Source organism: Zingiber officinale, chromosome 8B (genome assembly GCF_018446385.1).
Source record: "Zingiber officinale cultivar Zhangliang chromosome 8B, Zo_v1.1, whole genome shotgun sequence".
NCBI classification, from domain to species: domain Eukaryota; kingdom Viridiplantae; phylum Streptophyta; class Magnoliopsida; order Zingiberales; family Zingiberaceae; genus Zingiber; species Zingiber officinale.
In genome coordinates, this window is record NC_056001.1 from 97,677,876 (window position 1) to 97,704,280 (window position 26,405).

The 26,405-nt window shown below is 34.7% G+C and overlaps 2 protein-coding genes across 5 annotated transcripts; both read left to right on the forward strand.

Annotated features, from left to right (window-relative positions):
• Positions 1-2,165: 2,165 nt before the first annotated feature.
• Positions 2,166-3,564, forward strand: LOC122014063 (protein indeterminate-domain 7-like). The gene is made up of 3 exons (XM_042570253.1): positions 2,166-2,367; positions 2,436-2,835; positions 2,910-3,564. The coding sequence occupies exons 1-3, from the start codon at positions 2,211-2,213 to the stop codon at positions 3,562-3,564; spliced, it is 1,212 nt and encodes a 403-aa protein (XP_042426187.1). The 5' UTR covers positions 2,166-2,210.
• Positions 3,565-5,184: 1,620 nt separating this feature from the next.
• LOC122015740 (sucrose nonfermenting 4-like protein) lies at positions 5,185-24,517 on the forward strand. 4 transcript variants are annotated; one of them, XR_006120951.1, is made up of 14 exons: positions 5,185-5,403; positions 5,487-5,986; positions 6,471-6,558; positions 6,912-7,097; positions 13,754-13,861; positions 13,949-14,008; positions 14,482-14,571; positions 16,759-16,890; positions 17,906-18,050; positions 18,142-18,315; positions 20,058-20,121; positions 20,262-20,331; positions 23,910-24,038; positions 24,115-24,517. XR_006120951.1 is itself a non-coding variant. In XM_042572757.1 (14 exons), exons 2-14 carry the CDS (start codon positions 5,862-5,864, stop codon positions 24,210-24,212), a joined length of 1,458 nt encoding a protein of 485 aa, XP_042428691.1. In that variant the 5' UTR covers positions 5,185-5,403; positions 5,487-5,861; the 3' UTR covers positions 24,213-24,517. The 4 variants fall into 4 exon arrangements, 3 of the variants coding, with proteins under 3 accessions (XP_042428691.1, XP_042428693.1, XP_042428694.1); XM_042572757.1 differs by having other exon boundaries at positions 23,921-24,038; XM_042572759.1 differs by having other exon boundaries at positions 5,487-5,910; positions 23,921-24,038.
• Positions 24,518-26,405: the final 1,888 nt, after the last annotated feature.

Genomic DNA, 26,405 nt, shown 5'->3' on the forward strand with positions numbered 1-26,405 from the left:
AAGACCAATCGATTGGGAGACATTTTTCAGCCTGAGAGAAATCCTAGAAAAGGGGCTTTCACTATGTTTTGAAGTAGCCAGTTCTTGAGAAGTTGGAAGTGAAGTGCTACTACATTTCCAACCGATCAAGAGACATTTCCAGACAATAAAAAATGCTTAAAGAAACATTTATGTAAAATTATTTGTATTCATTGTATTTACTTATATTTCTTGTTGTATTCCTAGTGTTTGAGATTGTATGAGACTTCACCACCTCCAAGGAGGTTTTCATAGTAAAGTTGTGAGTGAGCAATGAACCCTTAGATTAGTCACCTCAAGGAGGTGGAATGCTTTTATTTCTTATTGTATTCCTAGTGTTTGAAATTGTATGAGACTTCTCTGTCTCCGAGAATGAGATTTTCATAGTAAAGTTATGAGTGAGGAATGAATCTTTGGATTAGTCACTTCAAAGAGGTGGTATTCCAAGTAAAATTTAAGTGTTAGTATTGTAAAGATTCTTCGCTTTGAGTTTTCACTACAAATCAAGTTAAAAAAAAGCGAAGTGAACTATCCCCCCCCCCCCCCCCCCCCCGGGCGCCGCTCATTCATGTCCTAACATAAAACTCTATATGAACTTTTTAATAATCTCTAATATGTCATCTCAATATCATATCAAAAATATAAAAATCTATCACTCTCTCCATAATAAAAAAAAATATCCCTATAACTTTCATGTGGACCCTACATTATTAATTTTTTTAATAATCATTAATTACCAATCTCACCTATATTATTAATTTTGAGTAAAAAAAATAACTTAAAATTTCACCACGGCCCTTAAACTAAAAATTTCAAACCTTATATCCATAATGATTAGAGTTTTCTTTAACTTGTTTATTTCCTAAATCTTTTTAAAAACCTCTCGTTGAACATGCCCTAAGAAGAGGCGATAGCACCTCTTAAAACAACTCTAATATAAGATTTTTGAATAGGTTTATGAAATAAAAAAGTTGGAAAAAAAACTTAAATCACTATGAATGTGAGATTTGAGATTTTTATTTCAAAAGCCATAGTGAAATTTTAAAGATTCTATTTTCTCTTAATCTTCTTAATGTCAATAGGATAACAATAATAAATGATTAATTTTTATCTTTACATTTAAAAAAAATATATTAAATAAAAATTATAAGATATTAAATGAAAAATAGTAAATAAAGATGTGTAACTTGATTAATTATATATATATATATATATATATATATACCCTTTACTAACTAACTTTGGTTAAATCTAAAATGAAATTATGTTAATATATTTTTTTTATTTACATCGAAAATAATTTTAAGATTTATTAGTAATTTTTACATACGCATCAATCAGGAATCTAGAGTTCAAGACTATTGAGAATTTTTCTTATTAATCAATTAGGGATCTAGAGTTCGAGACTAAAATGCGTATTATTGGAAATTTTTTTCATTAATTAATCAAGGATCTAGAAATCAAGACTGCATATTATTTAAAATTTTCTCATTAATCAATTAGGAATTTAGAATCTCTTTAATCTCACATCTTAAGATTTACAACATTGTGAATAAAGAAACTTCTATAAATACCTTGGGTCGGTGACATTAAAAAATATATTTTTCTCGATTTTTTACCTAAGATCAAGTATGATATATTAAATTAAATTTTTATAAGGGTGAGTCCGTTATAATAATTTACTATTGGGATTTTCGAAAGCTACCCTTGTATTGCATTATTGTATGTGTCTAACATACCTTTACTTTATTTATGGATGGTCTTTTAGCTAAAATTAAGTTAGTTTATGGACGGTCTTTAGCTAAGATTAAGTTAGTTTATGGACTATCTTTATGTTAGTTTTTGGTTAAGATTAAATTAAATGTAGTGTTTATTTTTATAAATTCTACGTATAATTCATATATTATATTACATACTTAACGTGTGTACAAGCCAACTAAAAGTACGATGCATCTGAGATTTTATCCTTTAAATGTCTGATTAATTATTCGAAAGGCTTAACCGTTGCATTATTAGAATGCACTGAGTTTGTCTTCAGTCTGATCCCTAAACTGAGTAAAATAATTATGATTAGGCGATTAATTAAACAAAGAGCTAGTTCATAGATGCCATTAATATCCCCCTTCTTCTTCCTCCTCCATAAAAGAAATCCTTTCAGGGAAGCGTTGAGGGATATAGAGAAGCGCCTTGCCATGTCGAACGTCACCGGAGACGGTACTGGAAGCTTCTCTTCCGGCGGCAAGTCAGCTGGAGAAGATGGTGTCCACGAGCGAAGCCACGCCGACGTCTCTGCTGCACGGCCGCCGCCGCCGCCGGCAAAGAAGAAGAGGAACCCCCCTGGAACTCCAGGTGATAATTCAAACAACCAGTTTCTCTCTTTGACTGAATAAGAATTAATCGAGTCACTACTGTTGCAGACCCAAATGCTGAGGTGATCGCGCTGTCGCCGAAGACGCTGATGGCGACGAACCGGTTCGTGTGCGAGATCTGCGGGAAGGGGTTCCAGAGGGACCAGAACCTGCAGCTGCACCGGCGGGGGCACAACCTTCCGTGGAAGCTCCGGCAGCGGAGCAGCGACGAGGTGGCGAAGAAGAGGGTGTACGTGTGCCCGGAGCCGACGTGCGTGCACCACAGCCCCGGCCGGGCCCTCGGCGACCTCACCGGAATTAAGAAGCACTTCTGCCGGAAGCACGGGGAGAAGAAGTGGAAGTGCGACAAGTGCGACAAGAAGTACGCGGTGCCATCGGACTGGAAGGCGCACGCCAAGATCTGCGGCACCAGGGAGTACAAGTGCGATTGCGGCACCGTCTTCGCCAGGTGAGGAATCGAATTCGGTTGGCGAATTCTTTGTCCTCTGCTCTCGTTGTTTTGATTTGTGGAATTATTTGCAGGAGAGACAGCTTCGTCACCCACCGGGCCTTCTGCGACGTTTTGGCCAGAGAGACGAGCGACGAGCTGATGAACCAGCCTCTCATGGCCGCCATGGCTTCCGACCTTCGAGCTCAGGGGCCGATCGCCGGATTCAAGGGCCTCCTTGCCGTTGCCGACCACCTCGTTCCCCCATCCCGCGATATGGCCGCCGGCATGCTCTCCAGCTTCATGCCCAACATGCCCCCTGCCCCCTCCTCCTACTGCGGGCTGGACGAGGCCCTGCTGCTGAAGCTTCCGGAAGAGTCCTCGGCCCTCATGTCGGCTACTGCTCTGCTGCAGAAGGCGGCGCAGATCGGCGCGACGGTGGCTGGCGGCGCCAACAGGGGCGCCATGGCCTCGCTGCTCGGCGGCTGTCAGTTCTTCGGTCCGGCCATGAATGAAGTGGGTGCGATCGCCGGCGATGGGTCCACTCTGAATCATGTCGGCCGGTGCGGGAGTGGAGATGTGATGACGGTGGACTTCCTGGGAATCGAGGGAGAGAGGAGGCTACACATGCAGCGGCAGGGGTTGGAGTTCGAAGGGGCGCTGCATCAACGGAGGATGATGGAGACTCTGCATGGGCTGCAGCAGCAGCTGTCCACTGAGATGGAGAACGCCCCTCTATGGTATCTTTGACTCATCCGAGTCAGTCAACGCAGCAACAACTTTGACTTTAGTAAAATAAATTCGACCGAGTTATCAAGAATTGTCGATAATTTACTAAACCAAGGTAACAAACTTTAACAATATCCGAACCATATCGGTAAATTATAAATTACAAATTACGTACTCGATTTCTATTTTGCTCTTTCTTGTCCGTGATGAATCTAAAAATTTAAATATGAAAAGATGATCACGATCTGAACTAAACACGATTAATTTTTATACGAAACAAAGAACGATATTTTTATCTTCATCAATAAAATTTCATAATATCATGAGCTATACTGCAAGTGCAAGTAAAAGAGGATGATCATAGATGCCACTCCATAATTTTAAAAGTTATCTATATGATTTTGAAACTTTAATAACATGATTTAGTAAATTAATCCAAATTATTTCGGTTATAATTTTAAATCATTTCCAAAATATAAAAATATAAAAATTAATTTATTATAAATTGATATTTTGTTATAAAATTATTAAGGAGAATCATTTGCAATTTTGATCCGAAAGACCCTAAATTAAATTTAGGTAAGTTATTTAGTCGTTATATATTTTAATGAATTTATATTATTATTCTTATGATACTCTTATTTTTGTTTTTATTATTCATGATTAAATCTAAATAAAAATTAATATTGGCTATTTTTTTTTATTATCTTCACGTAGATAATACAGCTCAACTTTTAAATAACATCAATTCAAAACTACAAACCAGACATTAGTTAAAACAACTTTTTTTTATATATTTTTCATAAGATTTAGAGAGAGAATGAGTTCATCTTCGTTGATAAAATGAATATAGATTTTTTTTTTAATGAAAGATCAATTTAATAAGACTGAAACTCAGTAAAGATTTTAAGCCAAACAAAATCTTAAGGATGTGTTTTAAAACTTCGTTCTCCGACTTTTCTTTTCATCATTTTTCTTCCTTTGTTAATTTTTATATAAGTGAGGATCAAATCTATCTTTACATTTCATCTTCAACTTCTTCATTAATAATAAAAAAAAGATAATATCAGTTAGTTCGGAAATTTTTTATTGATCACCAGGATAAATCAGGAAGCGCACGCAATGATCTATCGAGGAACCCAATATATTTTAATTACGTCCTCCATTTGAAAAAAAAATTCCTACAAATACATCATAACTGTAGTTAGAATAACAAATACTTAAATGATAACTTGAATATTCTACCACTGTACCATAATCCGACACTTGTTCATTAAAGGTAAGACATCATTATAAGTGTTTTATCAAAGGATTTCTATATGTATTAGAATGATAATATGTCAGTAATTATCATGGCGTAAGATGCAACTTCCCTTGACACGTGAGTTAACCGCTTCCACGTTTCAGTTTCTCATTGGTTCGGTTGATCGAATGTTCCTTAACCCAAAAGTTGACCACTGATATTCTGCCACGTAAGGTGAAAATTATATACGACAGAAAATAACCACGCTGGACGTGATGGGAGATTCAATATCTGCCGTGCGTTTTGATCGTTGCGGTCCAGATCTCTCCGACGTGCTGGCGACTCTTCTGCGGCCGAATAAAATAAATAGCAAATCGGAAATGGAATATAATCTCTTTTTTAAAATTTAAAAAATCAAAACACTCTTCCTCGTTGTACTCTCTCCTACGCTACTTCGCCTCTCCTGGCCGTTTGGTTCCGGCGCCACTCCGAGCGATTGACGAAAGCGTTCATATCAGCTGCCCCCTCGTTGCTCGTGCTCACGGTCTCGATCTGGTGATGGATGATTTATTTTGGGAGTTAAGGTTCTTATGCTGACTGAAATTTAGGGTTTTGAGGTGAGTCCCAATACAAGCTGTGGTTGAATTCATCGTGGGGTTTTAGTTCTTCCTTTTGACAGGAATTTTCTTCACTTTTTTAGGAAATTGCAGGGTCTAGTGTCGGGTTTCACTCCCTACCTGCATATTTGTATTGTTTTTTTTTTTCCTTCTTCTTCTCGAGAGGTATCGTTCAAATTGAGGGATTTTGTCATTTCTTGTTCCCGGAATTTGAAGTGAACAAAACTGCGCATTTGTGGGCGTTTTTGGGCAAACTGGTGGGCAAAAGTTAGCTCCGTGACTCACTGTCCATGTGAGATCGGAGACACCTGTCACAGGAGAAAATAAATTCGAGGTTTTGATTTCGACGGTGTATAAGAGAACCATTGGAGTATATGGCGAGTTTTCTAGGGTGATACTTATTTGAGATTATTGGAGGCATCTTTAGCTCGATAGTGCTTTCTGAAAGATTTAGACGGATGTTTCCTGCTGGAACCGAACGTACACAAGATGCAGGTGGAATTTCAGGTAGCTTGTTAATTCCATGGAACTTTGTCTGGCGTTATGGTGGGAATAGGGTTTTTGTGATTGGCTCATTTACAAGGTCAGATCCTTGCTCCTGGACACTTTTTTTTTGTTGCTAATATTCTTTTTTCTGATTATTTGGGTTGTGGAATTGAAGAAATGCTAAGTCAGAAGTTCTTTGATTGACAAATTTTTTAAAAATTTGCTAAAAATTTCTGAACAATCAGCTTAATCAAGGAGAGATATCTACATCTTTCTCTTAAGTAGTAAACAGAATTCTCTTTTCTTAACATACTAATTTGTGCTCTGTTAAAAAGTCCCTTTGCATATTCTCTGAAACTCAAGTATTGATAGTGAAGTTGATGTCACTAATCATAATGAACTTGAATATACAACCAAGGCAGCTATATTGGTGCACTTATTGCATGGACATTTACATGTGTATATAATTTCAATTTCTTTTGGAATTGTTTTTTTGTATTACAAATGCCAAGTGCGTAATGTTATCATAAATTGTAATTTAAACATTCTTTGTATCTTATTATTATTTATTTTCATCGCAGGTGGACTGAACGTGTAGAAATGGTTCCCTTAGAGGGAGACCCTACTGTATTTCAGGTTATGTGGAGTTTGTCACCTGGCATTCATCAGGTCAGCATGAGTACATTGTTCTTATGACTCACTGATTTGTAATGCATATTTTCTTATGAAGAGTAAGTGTTTCTGTTCTGGTCTCACGTTTGTATGAATTGCATGCACGGATGCACCTTGATAAGAAAAATAAATAGTGTATTTGTCTATTGATTCATTTATGTCGATTAGTCTAAGTGCACTACACACATTGGCAAAAGGTGACTGCGCTCGCCCCCGTAAGTGTATTAAGTTTTATGTTGCTTTGGTTACTTGTGCATGCTCAAGTCTGTATGGATGTTAATTCTTCAAATGTATGATAATCATTCTTTTTATCTGTACATTTAGTTCAAATCTTTATCACTTTTATGCAGTATATGTTCTTTGTGGATGGTGCATGGCGGCATGATGAGCAGCAACCTCATATGATGAGTACTTATGGGATAGTTAACACTCTTATTCTTGACCAAGACGCTAATCATGTACACACTCTTTTAAGTTCTGAGCTACCTGGTAATAGAATGAGCATGGATGTGGACCATGAGAACTTCCGAATTGTGGTAAGTTCGCTATAACATGATGAGTAACCTAATTATCACATCAAGAATCAATTTGTGTACTCATTTGTATGCCCTATTCAATGTAAGCAAGTTGTTGATTAATATGAATTTGTGCATGATGTGGATGTTCTTTCATGTTTAATTTATTCTTATGTATTTCAGTAGATTTGCAGCGAATAAACATGTTTAACCTAGCATTATAAAAGACATGAGGAAGTCTTCAACAGTCAGAAAAGTTTATGGAAATACTAATGCCTTAAGCAAGTTCTATCAATCTTTCGGTGGTCTGGAAGCCCCTCAAGAGAACACGAGAATAGAGAAAAGATGATAATTAATGGCCTTTCTATCACTCATATTATACTCTTATTATTTTTATCACGCTTGATACTTTTGAGGGTAGTATTGGCACAACGGTAAAGTTGCTATGACTTTGTGGTCACACATTCGAGTCGCATAAACTCTTGCAATGCAAGGTAAGGCTGCGTACAATAGATCCAATCTGATCCAACCCCCATAGGCTTAGCTGAGATAGTAAGTGGATGGTAGAATTTGCACTAAGAGCTAAGGGTCGAATCCCAGGGCTAGCAGGGCGTAAATCCTTGCACCCCGACACAACTCACCCTCCCATCCACTTACCTCTCAGTTACTATGATTTACCTCTTGGTTTTGGGGCAGGCTTACGGGGGAACTAGGGGCGAGTGTATTCGTCTTTTGCACTAATGTGGTCCAACCCCTCTCTGGACCTCATATTGGTGGGAACTTCATGCACCGGGCTATCCCTTATGTTCGATACTGTCTATATCAGTGTCTTTCTATTGCCCGTAGTGAGTTTTGTATCGCTAATATCAAACTTCATATTGCCTCCTATTAGGTAAGAAGTGTGACACATGACTATCCAACTCTATGCCTATCTTGAAGGCATCTTGTATTGACATCCCGCTTATCAAGCAATATAAATGGAGACCTTAAAACGATGCTCATACAAGCAATAGATTTAGGAGTTAGTGGAGATGACTACATTCTCTCATATCTTGTGATCATCATGTGTTTCCTAGTCAAATTTCGAATAAGTACCAATCAATAACTAAAGTAACAACAGCAAAGTTATTTATTTTTTCCTTTTTAGTTGATACAAGATTAGAGAATAATATCTACCATGTAAAATAGATTAAAGAGATAATGAAGATGATAGAGTGGCAAATCTTATGCCATTTTCTGTTTAAGAGTGTGTTGGTTTATAAGATTTTAACTGTGTAGTCAAATATTTTGTTTGGTTAATTAGTTAGGCAATACGAGTTGTTTCAAAGTAATAGAAATTTCTTAAATGAAGAACACTTTTTACCATTATTTAAAAATTGTTCCATGCATCTGCTTGTGTACTCATACATATCCAATGCTTCGCTGCTCTATTTTAGTTCTTAATTTGACCTGTGTAGATTAAGCTAGTTTTTTAGTTCATCACAATTTGAGATCTTAGGAACAAAGTTGGCAAGAAGATGATTGCTCTAATTTAGGTTTAGTTTAATCCAGGTATAAAACATCATGGTTGTCAAAGTATGTTTGGTTTAAATATAGGCAATATACTGAGAAATTCTTATGAAACAACTTTTCGCTACTAGAATGAATGATGTCACATGTTGTTTTAGAAGTCTAAGTACAAACTTTTGACTCATATCTATACACAATCTATATAGAATGTGTTTTGGAGTGTATGAAGCTATGTGACTCAATTGTATTCACTATTCATGACAAATTGGATTTACTATTCATGCTACATTTTACAGAACACCAAGAGAATCGATTATCTACAAAGGCTGTAATTCTGACATGCACCAACACACATCTCCCAATAATAAAATTATGAAGGGAAGATGTATGAATGCACAACTTCAGGACATGTCTCATCTAAATTTCCATTGTAGATAAGGCTGATTGGGAGTTTAGGCATACACTACTCTTAAAAAAGGACAGTCCGGTACACGAAGCTCCCGCCATGCGGAGTCCGGGAAAGGATCCATTGTACGCAGCCTTACCCTATTTTTTTACAAGAGGTTGTTTCCAGGATTCGAACTCGTGATCTTTTAGTCACATGGCAACAACTTTACCGTTGCGCCAAGGCTCCCCTTCACATACACTACTCTTACATTTACTAAAATTTGCTTTTGTGCTTAGTTGAAAGTATCATGGCTACTCTGTTAATGGCATTTGTGGTCTTATTTTGAGCACCATAATAATGTTTGATTATGGTGGAGTTGAGACATTTAACCCACAAGCATTTAAATTTTCATTTTGTGCCTTTTAGGTAAAATAATGAAAAAAATATGATAGTATAGTATGACTAGCCATACTTTTTGTGTATATGGTTGGATAGTTAGGGTTTAACACATAAAAAAACATTAGAATGACAAGATGGTTATGTGTGTTCATGAAAAAAAAACAATAAAATGGAAATTACTACTATCCAAATGAAATTAAGTTTATCTTTAACAAAATTATGAAATAAAAAATTATTTGGTATGGGCATATTAATTAATGATCAATAATTTTTTTCCATAATGAGACGAGCTTTTTAACGAAGGTTTAGGTAATCAACTTAACTTGGATAATTTAAGTGGGTCAAATGAGTATAAAAATTTAATTTTTTATCCTAGAATTCAAACTTCAAAAGTAGAACAAGGTTTAAATGTGATACATAATGGAAAAGTCGTTGGACCAGATGATATTCCAGTAGAGGTATGAAAGTGCCCAAAGAAATAAGGTATTGAATAACTTATAAAATTATTTAACATGATATTGAAAATGAAAAAAAAAATATCTGAAATAAGAACAAGGAATAAGTATAAAATTGTGTAACTTTTTGGGGTATTAAATTAATGAGCAATACCATAAAACTTTGAAAGGAGTAAGAGAAAAAAGATTAAGGAAGGAGACTATGGTGACCGAAAATCAATTTGGATTCATGCCTGGAAGGTCGACAATAGAAGTTATACATGTTCTTAGACAACTAATTGAAAAGTATCAAAAGCAAAAACAAGATCTACACCTAGAAAAAATTTATGATAGAGTTCCAAGAGAAATTATATGGATAATTATAGAAAAAAGAGGTGTTAGTGTAGCATATATTGACCTAATTAAGAATATATAGGAGGATGTAATGACAAGAGTGAAGACTTCAAGCCGATTAATCGAAGTGTTTCCTAAATCAAGAATTAGTTCCAAGTCCCTATATGTTTACACTAATCATGAACAAACTCACTAGACACATCAAGACACAATACCACGGTGCATGTTGTTTGCAAATGATATTATTTAGTAGATGAGACACGTGAATGAGTAAATGCTAAATAAAAATCTTGGCGGGAAATACTAGAAGTGAAAGGTTTTAGACTTAGTAGAGTAAAAACAGAATATATATAATTTAAGTTTAACAATTTTAGACGTGACGAGACAATTGTTAAAATAGGAGAGGATAGGGGTGGGGAAAAATACCGAGTTTTCAGTATATCGTACCGGAATATATCGAAATATACCTATATTTCGGTATACTAAAAATTTCGGTACGGTATATACCATACCAATAACAAAGTTTTAAGCTAAACAGTATGAAATTTATACCATACCGAAATTTGGCATTCCAAAATTTCAGTACGGTATATTTATGAATTTTCTTATAGCGAATTTTAATACTGTACCAATTTTTTCTGTATGGTATATCGGTATATCGTACCAAACCACCCTAGGAGCAGGGGCGGATCCAGAAATTTTATCAAGGGAGCAAAGAGTCAGATATCATAAATACACACATAAAAAAAATTATCACATAACCAAAATTAAAATATAATAAAGAAATTTATGTGTAAAATTTTTATTAATTATAATTTATGTGTAAAATTTTTATTAAGTATAATTCATGTGTAAAATTTTTAACATATAAGGGCATTATAATAATTTTATATCTCAAGTTTGCGGTCTCTAACGTGTCAATTCATATTCTTTTTTCTCAAACATAATTTACAAAAACACCCTCAGCCTTTAATTTCTCCACACATTCTACTTTACTTTTGTTGCTCAGGCAACGGTCTACTCTTTTTGTCGCCGCATCTCCTCCACCACCTCGTTCATTGCAAAGTCGGTGCCCTCTCCGTTAGCGCCACATCTCGTAAACACCTTCGCGATGTCGACGGGCGCCATCTCCACCTCCTCCAGTAGCTCCTCCACCTCCAGCATCGCGAGTGTGCCTCCCATGCTTCCAGGTAGTTCTTCGCTAGGATTTGGAACGCTGCCGACCTGCAATACAAGAGGTGGATCTTCCGATCCATCTGCCTAGTCCGAAGCAGCGCCTCGTCAAGCCGCTTTGGGTGGTTCGTGTTGAAGATCATGAGTCACTCTCCAACACACAACAACCCGAGCCCGTCCACGAAGTTAGCACGTCGGAGAGACTCAAGTATAGTAATTTCGTATTAAGGGGGCCAACCTCCCCCCCTTCTCCCGCCACCCCCACGACTGCCCCTGCCTAGGAGATAACGAGTTGTCTGGAATTGAGAGCTTTAGTATTTAGGATTATTTTTACAAAAGTCTTACATAGAATATAATCAGAATGGTTGAAATGGAGGAGAGCGTCGGGTGTTTTATGTGATCATAAAATACCTCTAAAACTTAAATGGAAATTCTATAATACGGCAGTTAGATCTGCGATGTTATATGACGCTAAATGTTGGGCTATGACTCGAGCACATAAGCAGAAGATGAGAGTTACAAAGATAAGGATGTTAAGGTGGATGTGTGGACATACAAGAATAGACAAAATAAGAAAATGAGAATATTTGAGAGAAAGTCGAAGTTGCATCTATTGAAGAAAAACTCCAAGAGACACATTTAAAATGTACGGACATGTACTTAGACGATCAATAAATGGTCCAATTAGACGATGTGAAACTATGAGACAAATACGCACATCCAACGAGAAAAAGGTAGATAAAAAAAGATTTGGTTAGCAATAATAAAATAAAATTTTATTTAAATATAGATGATGATATAGTAGGGATAGAGTCCCATTTCATAAAAGGATCTATATAGCCAATCCCATCTACTGGATAAAGCTTAGTTGTTATTATTGTTGTTGTAGACAAGCTGAATCAATTCGGGTTATAAAGATGTGAGGGGTGGAGTGAAGAAAATGCTTCCTAGCACCATTAGAGTTGACTTTAAAGATTGGATATTTGGTACTGGTAGTGGCATAGCCTTATACAGATTTTATGGCAGGATGACCAATGTACCCGATTCCAAATAGTTGGAGCTCATAGTTTGTTTGTTTGTTTGTTTTTAGGCATGACATACATTTGAGATAGCTGGCATAGGCTGAATATTTTGGTTTTGCTTCATTTAACTTCTCACTAAAGAACACGTTAGTTTGTCTTAACACTCATGGCCAGAAGCATCAGTACTGACTTCAAAGGAATATTTCTTTCATGTATTTTCCTCAAAGGCTCTAGCACCTACTAAATGGTTTATTCAAACATATAAATTGGGTCCTTTGCTAATTGTTAAAGCTTTTGGAATTATGGTAGATCATTCATATCTACAAGGATATATGATTATCATATTGTCACTATTTTTTAACTCACTAGTGAAGTAATCCATTATCCTTGTTAATCACCAACTATAACTTCTTAGGCTAAACAGTCAAAATCAGGCAATCATGTTCTAAAAGTATAAGCGCGTAGATTAGTCACTTTCCTGAAGGTTCAAGTTTTTTTGGATAAATAATCAAGCAAGCACATTTGACCTGGTCATATTTTACATTATGTTTATATTATTAAAAGAACTAGTAAAGACTAGTTAACTTATGTCAATTTGCTTCCATCTACACATTCCCGCTAAGCTTGTACCTATTACAGTATTACTGCCATCTTACATGATACTTCTCTGTCATGTTGTCTATGCTTGCAACGATGTCAAGCACTACCAATTGACTGCTTGCATCTTTTTCTATTAACATTTTGTATGACAATATTAACAGTTAAAATAAACTGTAAAACCAAACAGATATAGCTTTCTCAAATCTTCAACTACTGTTAGGTATACTCATCTTGTCTGACTGACGTACGAATTTGCCACCTCTACACTATCTCAGAGACATTTCCTTTTACCATTATTCTTCTTTTGCAGGATGAATCTAATTTTATGAATGATTATTATCGAAACTTTTCCTTAGTCCTTCGATCTTCCTTACTGTTCACATCTTAGCTAATCATTTTCTGTATGTGTTGATTATGCGTTGCACTGTGCTTAGTAATCTAATATCATATCTCTAAGTATCTGTATATCATTTTGTATGTCATTTCCTTTACTTAATGTTTGTTTCCTATCAATCATGTAAACATCAAGAATTGCTGTGCTGAATTTTAATTGCAATACCCCTTGTGTGTGGCAGCAATACTAGCATGATTTGCCTGTTTTATCAATTTGTTTTAACCTTAAACTGCAGGCACTTTTAACTTTTTTCTTATAAAATTAACATATTGTGTAAGAGCCAAATGAACACTCCATTAGAGGATTCTCTTTCTACTGCTTTAAAATCTGCATATGTTTCAGCTAATGTGACTCAATACCTATCTGTTAGACCAACCATTTCATGTGCAGATGCTTCCCTGCAGGTGTCGAATTTGAGGATTTCAGAGGCTGATATTGGAATATCTCGTGATTGCATTTCTGAATTCTTGTCTACCCATTCTGCTTATGAGTTGCTTCCTGATTCAGGGAAGGTATAACCTGCTGTTTCCTTTTCCAGTGAACAGAACTAGATGTTCCATCTTTTCACTCCTTGATTCAGCAAACATAATGTTCTTCAGGTTATAGCTCTTGAAGTCAGTTTGCCGGTAAAGCAAGCATTCCATATCCTTTATGAGCAGGTAGTATCTATCACCTGTTGGCATGGAAACATTTTCAAGCTGTAGTTTTATTCATGACTGTATATATATTTATATATATATATATATTTCATTTAATTATATTCATGTAGCCAAACAATCATTCAATTAGGACCCATTATCCCCAGTAAATTGGTGGTTGTTATTTTTATTCTTTTTATTTTGCATCCAAATACTATATACTTGGGCGTAAATGCAAGGTGTTTTATATGTTACAAATGATATATCAATTAATCTTATGGTATTTCTCATTCATCTTTTTTTTTCTCCTCTCTCTAATCTCTTTTGATTTCACTCTTTGGAATCCATACTACTAGAAATTTTCTTTTCTGTCCTAGACATGATAACCTCTGATCTAGTTTTTTATGGTGTACAACATAGATCTTTTATGGAATGACTGACATTGCATGTTCAATTATTGAAGTCTGTATTCTCTTCAAACTTCATGTTGTCAGGGTATTCCCGTTGCTCCCTTACTGGATACTTGCAGTGGAGAATTTGTTGGAGTACTCAGTCCATTGGATTTTATATTAATTCTGAAAGAGGTATGAGTTGTATATTGTTTTGTAATTAGGAACTTAGTTTTTTCTGTTACCTAAGTGATGCTACTTTCTTTGGAAGTTAGCTATAGGATCTGTGGAATTTATTTTCTTCCTGCATTTTTCACTTGTTTAGGGGTCATAAATGACACGAGTTCATTTTGGGATATTTGTTAAAACTCTCTGGTTGAATTGGTATGAAAGATTATCTATTTTGTGTAGAATAGTATGGGCTGCTGGATAACTATAGATTGAGTAAAAGAATATGTCTATTATTGGAAAAACATAGATTCTAGTTTGCAATCTCCTGTTGGTTCCTTGAGAACCGAGCTCATCTGGTTCATAGTACATTATAATTGATTTGTTGCTATGCTTTGTTTCGGGTAATGGTAGAATCATCCATTACCTTTTTCTTTCAATTTTTGGTTCCTTGTACCTGTTCTGACATAATTATTTTGTTGTTCACTGATTTTTGATACACAATAAAAATATAGTTCTGACTTTTGCATTGTTGTCCACTTAGTCATAGATTTTTCTCTGTCTCAACACTGGAAATAGAAGGAAAAAGATCATGGATTATTTATTCTAATAAATAAAACGTTGGCATGAGATTCAAATAATCTTCTTCATGAGAAGGAAAAGAAAAGATGTTTCTGTATCTCATTTGTTTGTCATTTCCTGTTTGATTTTGACAGTTGAAGTCTTGGCCCATAGGTCCCAAATGGTACTCTTTTTTGGCCAATGTTGGAGAAGTCTTGCATTCAGGTTCTCCAAATGTAGCCCAGGATTATGATGAATCAAGGATATCCATTCTGTGCAATAAAAGCTATCACCATTATACTGATGAAACAATATGTGAATAGAAGATGAATAGGAGCTAAGGACTCACAGTGGGATAGGATTTACAGTATTTGAGCCTGAGATTCCAATGGACAATTCATTGTGGTACTATCACACCCCAACTGGGTCTCCATGGCACCCACAACGGTTGATCCACTTAATCAACCAACAAATTTAACATCCAATTAGCCCACAGTACTAAAAGCAAAATTGTTACATTAGCTTTTTAAACATCTGATTAAGCCGTAAAAAATCTCCAAATTAACTCTTTTAAATTCTAGTTATTCTTAATCATATTAATTTAAATTAAAATCAATTTTTGAAATATAACAGAACAACGGATATCAGATACAGATACTGTTCCTCGTGGTTTCTTCTTTTAGAGCATCTTATCCTTTCCATATCACCTTTAAGACATTTTTTGGTTTGAATCCTCTTCGACTCAAACACGTTAAATGTTTCTTCTTCTTCTTCTTCTTCTTCTTCTTCGTTTGGCCAAACTTTATGCAGTGGGTTGAACTTTATATGGGTAATTTCTGTTATCATAATTTGTCAATTCACATGCTCACCAATTAATTAATAAATGTTTTCTTTTTGATGTAAATATTTTGGAAGCATACAAGAACAAGGCAATGTGAAAGAATACAGGTGTTGGAGAGCTTTAACATGGCAATTCCAAGTCCATCTAATGCATGCATTTCCTTTTAACAAAGAAATGGAGGATTAAAATATAATACTTAGCTCAATCTAGATTATTTTTATATCTTTATTTATTTAAAATATAATTATTAAGTTGAATTATGATTATTCATATATTGTGCAATGCACAGACCATTGACTTGATTTGCTATAATGACCATGTGCACAAGCTGAGCTGCTTGTATGGGATACTTGTATAATTGTATTGCTACGGAGTGCTAGAAAGATGTTCTCCTAGAATAATTATGAGGCCAGCAGTAGATAGACAATCTTGGAAGGCTCTAAAACCAGGACCAAGCCTTAAAAAGAAATTCTGGACATGATGGTGATTAAGTAAGAAAATATTTCGAAATATGAAATTGGAAAGGCAGAGGTGGAGATTTAAAGACGCAATCTTGCACTAGGAGTCTAGGACTGTCTCTCTACCAAGCATGCTAGGCAACCTTCAACTTACATGGTATGTGGTGTGATGAAACCAATATTGTGTCATGCGAATGATGCGATCACATTCTTATACAAGTTCTGTGTCTACATATCCCACATGTGGGATTCTCACAAATTTAATTCTCAGATGCACTACGGCTTCGAACTTTTAAAATGTATCAGTAAGCATTTGCATTTTGATGTTTTGTTTGCTTCTTTTCCTTTTTGCAGCTTAGCAATCGTGGCTCAAATTTAACAGAAGAAGAACTCGAGACGCATACTATTTCTGCCTGGAAAGAGGCAAAGCAACAGCTATCGAGTCAAATGGTTTTGCATGGACAGTCTCAGAGACAGTTAATCCATGTAACTTTTCTGCTACTGTTTTTCTTTTTTGTCCTTTCTGACATGGTGTGACTATTATTTTTTTTTCAGTTTCTGTGAAGCAGCTTCTTCTGATTGCAACCAATGCTCTCAAAGCAACTAAAAATAGTTCCTCTGTATATCTTTATTCATTTCTGATAGACAAATATTCAATTTTTTAAATTAAGCTCTACAAGCACAATGAGACCATTTTATTTGTATATGGTAAATAGGGCAGAAATCAAAAAGGGTGTCCTTTATTTTCATTATCATCAAAAGAGTGTTCCAGGTTGAAACAATATTAAAAGGGCACCCATCCTATTTTTTCATCCTAAAATATCCTTGTTTCAAACAACATGGAATGGTTTGGGCCAAAGTTGCTCCAAGCAATTTTGATCTAAAGTGCTCCAATTTGGTTAAAATTAGTCTAATATTGTTGTTGCAGTGTTAGCTAAAACTACTACAATTGTTCCATGTTGTAGCAGTTTTGACTAAAACTATTGGATTAGTTGGGTAAAAAGGTAATTTGGAATAAAATTTAGGATGGAGCACTATTTTAATTTTTTTCAACCTAGGGCTTTTTTTTGACGATAACAAAGATAAAGAGTGCTCTTTTGATTTTTGTTCAATAGCATATTTTCATAGTAACATTATCCATGTATAAATAAGATTTATTGTCTATGATAACAGTTTTGCTCTCTTTTTTATTTTCACAAAACACCTAACTTTCATGTTTATGATGCTATTCTTCTGGACTATATTTTCTGTCTTCCATGCTTATATCTGATTTTCAATTCTCTTACCTATTTTGTCAGAGTTGTTCATTTTTTTTTGTTTCACATTTTACTTTTTCTGCTCTGAATTTTAGTCCTCCAAGTTGTTCTTTGCGTTATTTTTGTTTCAATTGATATGTTAATGTATTTATCATTACTTTAGATGTGTTATCAATGTAAGTATAACTGGATTTCACCATTCAAAATTTGAGACCTCCATCAGTGACTATCTTCTCTGGTTATAGGCTGGGCCCTATGATTCATTGAAAGAAGTAGCACTGAAAATATTGCAAAATCGCATCACGACAATTCCAATAGTTCGTTCATTGTTGCAAGAGGATTCTTTCCCACATTTGCTTCATCTTGCATCCCTTTCGGGAATATTAAGATGTAAGTTCTAATGTTTATTAACTACTAATATAGTCAACAATAATGACAAGTAACTGATGCTTTCTCTGCACATTTGGGCTTAAAATTTCAGGTATCTGCAGACATTTTAGGCATTCAACTACTTCAGTGCCCATTTTGCAACAAGCAATATTTACTATTCCCTTGGGCACATGGGTTTCTAGAATTGGTGAATCAAATGGGAATCAGCTGGCAAAGTTGAAACCAAATGAATCACTAAGTCGCGCTCTTACACTCTTGGTGGAAGGTAAGCTCTTTGTCTGGGATTAAGTTTGTAAGTGGCACAAGGGAAACTGAGTATGTTTGTTAGCTCAAGTTGATAGGCAAACAACTACCTTAACTTTTATCTCACTACACGAGTTTCATTTTATCCTCTCTCTCAAGTTGAAGAATATGTATCTTATCTTCCTATCTGTTGCCTCCTGTACCCAAAGTGCTTTAATAAACAATTATACTGATTGGTCATGAGGACCAACATACAAAGTTGAAGAGATAGTCTTAGTCTCCTTGCTCATTACTTCTACACATACAAAGTGAGAATATATTTTAATATGCATGGACACGATAATACTACATTTGCTATATAACAAGTCAGTTTAATACTTTTGTGATCATTTCAATGCCTTTATGATATGGTACCATATCAGTCTGGAAGAACCCCAAAATTGGCCTCAGATAGAAATTATAAATGTTAGCATATCAATTGCAGCAAAAATCATTTAAATCCATTCAGGGCAGTTCTTCTCTGCAGACATAAAAGGTTTAACTGTCTGCAGTTGTACTCATTGAGCCTTTGTGGGATTCGTTACTACTTCATCCTATAGTATCCGTTGCAAGTTTTAGTGGCCATTGTTAGGTCATAGGACATATTGAATTAAGTTTAAAGTTGAGAAAATGTTTGTAACTATCATGTGATTAGATTAATTGCTTCTGCAAGTAGAACTTTTCATGGTCACCATTTTTGTTGTTTTTTAAGCACTTTTGATAGTTCATTTGGATATCAGAAAATATACTCTTTATCCAAATGCGCTCACACCCCAGCTTTTTCATGTGCCTTATATGGAGTAGCATCATATAATTTATGAAACAGATTGACTAGGATGTATACGGAAGGATTACAGTCAAATTGGAAAAATAAAAAATGTTTAGTTTTTGTTGTTTGAAGGGGAGCCCCGGCGCAACTGTAAAGTTGCTGATGTGTGACCTGGAGGTTATTGGTTCGAGTTGCGGAAACAACCTCTTGCAATGAGTAAGGTTGCGTATAATATACCTAATGTGGTCCGATGCTTCCCCGGGACCTCGCATTGGCGGGAGCTTTGTGCACTGGCTTCCCTTTTTAGTTTTTGTTGTTTAACTTTTTCCTCATTTTGTATGCCTTGCTGGAGCTTACTTTATAGCGGTTATTTTAACCTGCATAATGCCATCATCATTCCTTTATGCTATTGGATCAGTTTTCTATTTCCAAGCTGCATTTCTATTCTTGTCATATTCGTAAAGTATAAATTCTTGGAATTTCATTCGTGTATCCTCTCATCACCAAGCAGGGAACGTAGCTAAAATTGGAGTTAGTTGACCTTTCTTGAATTTCATAAACACACTATGTTAAAGAATTAAAACTATGAATTGACTTCATTTCAGTTTGTCTTTTAATTTTAATGGTCTCATTCTTTCAATAAGTTGGTTACTCTTAATTTTGTTTGTAAAATTATATAAACTTGAATTTTATGCCAATGTTAAATAATAGACCCTTATTTGCAAAAAAAATAAATCATAATAACTCATAAATTTGATTTTCATTATATGTTTTTTCATTCATAAATACACCTTATTCTTCTCCTTTTCCATATTTCATCTTGTCTCATTTCAAGAACTTTAAATATTTATTTATATGCAAGTTCTTATCTTTTAGTATTCACCCCACTCGATTAGCTATCTAGCTATGTCATTGTCACCAAGCTATCTTATCTTACATCAATAATCAATATGCAGCTGAAGTTAGTTCGATACCAATAGTTGATGACAATGACCGTTTACTAGACACATATTCTAGAAGGTATTCTGTTCAAACTCAATACAGCTGTACTCTTTTAATTATACGGAAGTTTATGCTTATCCTATAAGTTATTTACATCTTAGGCACCTGTTATCTTCCAGTTGCTTTATCAATAGTTTTATTTTGTGTTCCAATTCCAGTGACATCATATCTTTGGCTAAAGACAAGGTTTATGCACGAATTCACCTGGATGAAACAAGTATTTACCAGGTAAAATGGAAATCTTTTGCATTGATTACCACCTATCCTTGACTGGATTATTAATTTGTTGAGTTCAAACTTCCCTTGCAACGTGAATTTCCATTCCTTGCTCTAACAACTTGTCAGATCATTAGTTGGTTTTATAGTCGGATTTATTTTTTATTGTTAATATTATTATTGTTGAACAAATTTTCTTAGTTTTAGAACAAATATGGTTACGGTATTGTAATGACAGGATTCTATTTCTGATGGTCTATGGTTTTATTGCATTCAAAGAAACCTGTTGCTAGATAATTCATATGAAGCATGTTGGCTGTTCACCTATTATTAATTTGAATTATGAACATTTAGAGACTATAATCATTTTTAAGATGCATGGTAAGTTCTGGTCTGACTAGTTTTTCAAGTGTACAGCAGTTATGAGGTCTAAGTCCTAACTATTTAGGTTGGCTAATATTGATCTTGTTCTGCCATTCGATTCTACTATTATTTACTGTTTGTGAGTAATTATCTTGTCCAATGATACAGTTCAGATTTGCATTTGATTTTGTAGCCCTGTACCTTACTGTCGTATAAGTCATTCTCATGAAGTCATGTTGGTGCCAACTATATTGAGTTGGTATTTTCCCTTCTATTGAACTCTATGCATGTCTCTCTTCTTTTTTTCTTCTTCTAGGCTCCTATTTTTCTCACATTTCTAACTCTGATTTAACTTGTCTAAGTGTGGAATCTTTTTGTTTGAATAAGTTCATATCATTTTAACTTATTTTTCTCTCATTTTTTCTTCAATTGTTGCTATGCCCAATTACTCCAAGTAGTATCATTTAATTACCTATTATATTTAACAACCTCGTATATCCATCTTAGTAGTATTAATAGGGTTGGTAATATTAGATGCAAGGCGATAACCACACTAATGCCTAATGCATGAATCTCCCACCAGTGCAGTCCGGGAAGGATCAGATCACATTGGGTCTATTATACGTAGTCTTACCTTACATTTTTCAAAAGGTTATTTTCGTTATTCGAAACCGTGACTCGAGGTAACATGACAGCAACCTTACAGTTGTGCCTAAGCTCACATTCACCATAAACATAATTAACCTAGAGAGAAATTCTAAAATAACAAGACATCACTGGAGACAAGTGACATAGATTAACCTATTTATTAAGTGAAGTTTAATAAATGTTCATAACTTTTTTTGTATAATTTTTTTTTAGTGAATTTAATCAATAAGTCTTTAGGATATATTAATATTTGTCTAAGTCCTAACGATTTAGGTTGGCTTAAATTAATATTTATTGATATATCTTAGTGAATTACTATGTCTAAATATTAACATGTTGCTAATTTTATTTTCTATTGGAGTTACTTATCTTCGCTACATCTTTTTTTTTTGTGTATATATTGTTTCTATCTATCTCATTCATCAAGGGGATGCAAATGAAGAAAAAAATACTAATATGATTAAAAAAAAAAGTGGGTACTCAAATGGAGATGGACTTTTTGTAGTCTTATGTGATTGCTAAGTGCTCCTAGTCTAAAAAGAAGTTTTATATAATTGGGGTATAACTCACCATACTTAATAGATCATCAAGGTGTTGAGCTATCTGAAGTAACTGTTAAGAACATTAGTATACCAAATGGTCCCTTTCCTAACAGCTTGAATTTTCTTTAGATAAATGGTTAACAAATCAATACTAACATGGTGCATGGTTCAAATCCCACCCATATCAAAAAAAAAAGTCTCATTAATTCATGTGTTGTATTTGGGCTAATTAAGTAAAATGTATACTCATCCAGACATGGAGTGTTAAGGACATTAATATACAAATTGTCCTCATTCCAAACTTTTGGAACAAGTAGCCAATCAATTCTAACTATGTAGACAAGTTATTGTAGAAGAGATGAGTTTACTAATAAGTTGTAAGTATATATGTGTGAATATTGTAATCTATTAGAGTGGAAAGCTAAGTGGTAGTGGTGATCAATGGAAATGATGTTAGTCATAAAATTTATATTCTCAAAATAATTAGGACAAACACAGTCTGATGGTGATTGTCTCTTAATTAACCAACATTTCTATCCATAAAGTAAGATTGGTCATGCCATGATCATATAAAGCTTTTCCTTTTAACCTAAGAAGCATATGATGATCACACTAAACTTGTAGGTTGTTGATACCGGGATCAATTTACTATATTAAATTAAGGGCGTCGAAGATGTATACAAGATATGGGTTTCAGATCTTGTGTTGCACTCAACATTTTTTTTCATTATGATAACCTTTTACGGGAATTGTTACTCATATTGATAATACAATCCTAAATCTCATTAGTATTTACATCCTTTGATTATGGGAAGCCATATAATGATTTGGATTACCCACGGTGGAATTTGTACCAATGTGGTCTAGAGTTATCAATATTAAGATATCAAATCTGAATGATTTATATAATAGTTTTTGGTTAGGGTGGCCCTCGGGCAGGGCTGAGTTGGTTATTGCGGGGTAGAGTTGCTACTATAGGACAAGGGTTCAAATCTCGACAAAGCCGAGGAAAAAAAAGTCCTCCCCACACCGACCAACTATAGCTTTCCGATTTACCTCTTCATAGATGGTCGTGGGGCCGACCGTGTGGACCCGGGGGTGGCGGATTCCACCTTTTGCTACCATTGGTTAGACCTTGGGTGAATTTTGTGAACTAATGTTGCTAATATCATCCACATGTAGGAATTTGTAGAGCTTTGCTGATACTTTTTTTTGATGCAACCAACTTAAGAGTGTTATGTGGAGTAAACCTTGGTGTTGCTCCATAGTTCTTGTATTCAAAATCAAGATGGTTGCCTGGTTAATGCACATATACAGGCTCATCTAAAATCTGGAAGCATGACTACCCTTGATTCATATGCACTACTCTCTCCTCTGCTTCTTTAATTATTGTGTTCTGTCAGTCACATATACAAAGGTAGCATAGTATTGCATCTTAATATCTGATCAAAACGATTGCATTGCTTCTATGATTTATAGCATCACAACAGCTTCTGCCTTTTCTTCTCTTTTTCTGTTTTAGTTATCTTTTCCATTTTCTTGTCCAGGATAAATTCCTGCATTCTTGCAACACTCCTTTCTTCCACTCTTCCATTTTTTTTCTTTTCCTCTTTGGAGCTATGTTTTAATCTCAATTTAATTCTCTTTCCAATATCTCATGTGGTATTTATTTATTCTGATGGTGAACAAAACTTAGTATCTAATACGTACCAAATCCCAGCATCGTATTGCTTGCTTCATTGGATGGTGAGCAAGGGATCACTCATGACTAGTTCATGGTTGATATAACTGACCCACTTTCAACTGGTATCATTTAAATTTTAAACAGCATCCAACAGTTCCGCGATTTATTCTTCTGTTTCTGGATTATCAACTTTGCTCTTCTATTACTTGTTATTAAAGGTGCTGAATTCAAATACGTTAACTTAAGTGTCATGTTGCACAGCCAGTGAACAAGTGTAAAGTTTCACGAGTGTCCAACTTCCCACAGTTTTTACCAAGCTCACTCTGGCAAATAAATTTTACAATCGCTTTTAGTTAAATTTCAGGCATTGCAGCTCAGAAACAATGCAAGTCCATCTCATGGATCTGTAACCGGGCAGCGCTTCCATACATGTCTCCGCTCGGATTCTCTGCTGAAAGTAATGGAACAATTGGCAACTCCTGGTATTTAATCACACTAAAATCTGAATTCTTCATTGTACATTATGAATTGTGTTTTGAGATATTCCCATTGATCCAGGGGTGCGACGTGTGATTATTGTGGAAGCTGCAACTAATCACGTCGAAGGCATAATCTCTCTGAGTGATGTATTCAGATTCCTGTTCAGCATGCCATAAGTGAACAAAATCGTTCATTGGATCATTTAATTCTCTGCCAAAGTTGCTTAGCCCACGGCTTTTAGAAACACTAATGAAATTATTTGTGCAAATGTTCTCCCCCTCTTGTTTTCGGTCTTGATTTCAATAGGCCCCATTGTTTAGATCCTGGCCTCTCCAATTCCATACCAAGATCTGTAGATGAGATGAACTAGTTTTGATTCCTTTCCAATAGTTTAATGCCAATGGTTCACCATATATATCTTGAACACATGAGACTATGGAATACCATTAATGTTATAGCCAAACAGCATTATGTTGATTTACTCATTCTTTTTTAACCTCCTTTTCTTCTGAAGTATCTGTTTCACATCAAACTGAATGTGAATTATTTCGCGTAGAGGATGGGTTTTGGGTGGTTTAGAATGACACAACTAAATCCCTCCTAACAATATTATTATATGGATTGAAATATTAATATGTATCTGTAGACTGAAATATTTTGGTTGGTGTGTTTTATTAGCATTGTACAGCTGAATGGTGGCCTCCATATCTACTGTTTGTTAGTAGACTTATGTTTGTAATATGTGAATCTAATGAAGTATAGTCTTTATTTGGACTCCATAATGAAGTCTAATTTATTTCCTGACACAAACTAAGCACCTTCCATTAACTATACCTCAATATATTTGGGTAAAGATAAATTTTTTTGATTTTTGGTGCTTAAAATTATAGAAATTTCTTTTCTTATAAAATGTCTGTTAAACTGTTTAGTGAAATAATTAGATAAATTAAAAGGTAAATTTCATATTTTCTGTAGTTTGTTGTGTTATGTAATTATAACTATGTATGTATTCTTGGACCTATTAAATAGTTGAACCAATTTTTTCTTCTTCTCTGTTTCACATTCTTGGTAGAGAATACTCAAGTTTGAGAGTGACTGATCTTATGTAGGTGAATTTGGGTTCAATCTTGATTTTTTTAAAATGACTTACTGAATTAGTTGGTCAAAAAAAAAAAAAAAAAAAAAAATACTTCAGCTGATTCAGAACTTAGGGGCGCTTGGCTTGCGGAAGAGAATGAAAATAGGAATGAGATTTATTGAAATAAAGAATAGGAATAGGGAGTTTTAATCTAATTCTCATTTCCTCCATTTTACTTGGTAATGACTCAATTTTATATTTGGGGGTTTGAATCCGTGGAATTTATCATCAATATCCCAAACTAAACATTAACTTTCAATCATATTTTCATTTCTCACTTCCATTCCATCCAATCAAGGTGACAAAACCCTAGCGCCCCTGTCAGCCCGTCTCAGGATCAACACGGAGGAGGTAAATCACGGACGGCTATTAGCCTTTGAAATAGTGATTAGTATATAAGGGAGATATTTATCTTGGTTTTATCGAGATTCGAATCCCAGATCTCATGGTGGCAACACCTCATGCGCTAGCCACTAGACCCATCAGAGAGGACTCCATTCCATCCAATCAAAAAATGATAATTCCAGTTAGTCTCATTGACTATCCCTGGAGTGACCGATCCGGTCTCACGGAAGTTTTTCACCGACCACCAGGGTAAATCGGGAAGTACGCGCGGCAGCCAACCCAGACGCCCAGTATCCTTTGATTGCGTTTCTCATTTGATAAAATTTTTTTATAAATACGTCGTAGTTGAGATCGAACTACAAATTCCATCCAATCAAGCACTCTCTTAGGGTTACAAAGGAATTAAATCTCTTTGTTGTGATTTGAACTGTTCGAAAAATATTCTATTCATATTTTAAATTATTAAATTTGAGTCAAATTTGTACATCTTCGATAATTTTTCGGAGTCAAATTTATAATATTTTTTTTCGATTATTCATATTTTTACATAATTTTAATTTAAATAGATTTAAATAATTCTAATTGAATTTAAATTTAAATTATAGTTTGATTCTACTTTTTGTCAAAATTATTTATATTTTTAAACTTTGAATCGAATTTAAATATCTTATAGATTTTTCCTGCTTAAACTCAAATATTAAAATTTTCAATTCAATTGGTTTGCATAACACTTGATTCGAATGTTTCAAATAGTGGGACTTCTTTATAATTTATATACACAAAGGCAATTCTGTTTAATTTTAAGGATTTATAGATAAAAAGATTGTCCACAGTATGAATTGGTAAACCTTATCCGTAAATCAGAGGATGATCTATTGTATGGATT

Excerpts from the sequence above, each read along its gene's own strand:
- LOC122014063 (XM_042570253.1), top strand. The coding sequence starts at position 2,211 with ATGTCGAACGTCACCGGAGACGGTACTGGAAGCTTCTCTTCCGGCGGC. Across the intron at positions 2,368-2,435 it reads GAACCCCCCTGGAACTCCAG|ACCCAAATGCTGAGGTGATC; the intron begins GTGATAATTCAA and ends CTACTGTTGCAG. Across the intron at positions 2,836-2,909 it reads TGCGGCACCGTCTTCGCCAG|GAGAGACAGCTTCGTCACCC; the intron begins GTGAGGAATCGA and ends AATTATTTGCAG.
- LOC122015740 (XM_042572757.1), top strand. The coding sequence starts at position 5,862 with ATGTTTCCTGCTGGAACCGAACGTACACAAGATGCAGGTGGAATTTCA. Across the intron at positions 13,862-13,948 it reads TGCTTCCTGATTCAGGGAAG|GTTATAGCTCTTGAAGTCAG; the intron begins GTATAACCTGCT and ends AATGTTCTTCAG. Across the intron at positions 24,039-24,114 it reads GGAACAATTGGCAACTCCTG|GGGTGCGACGTGTGATTATT; the intron begins GTATTTAATCAC and ends CCATTGATCCAG.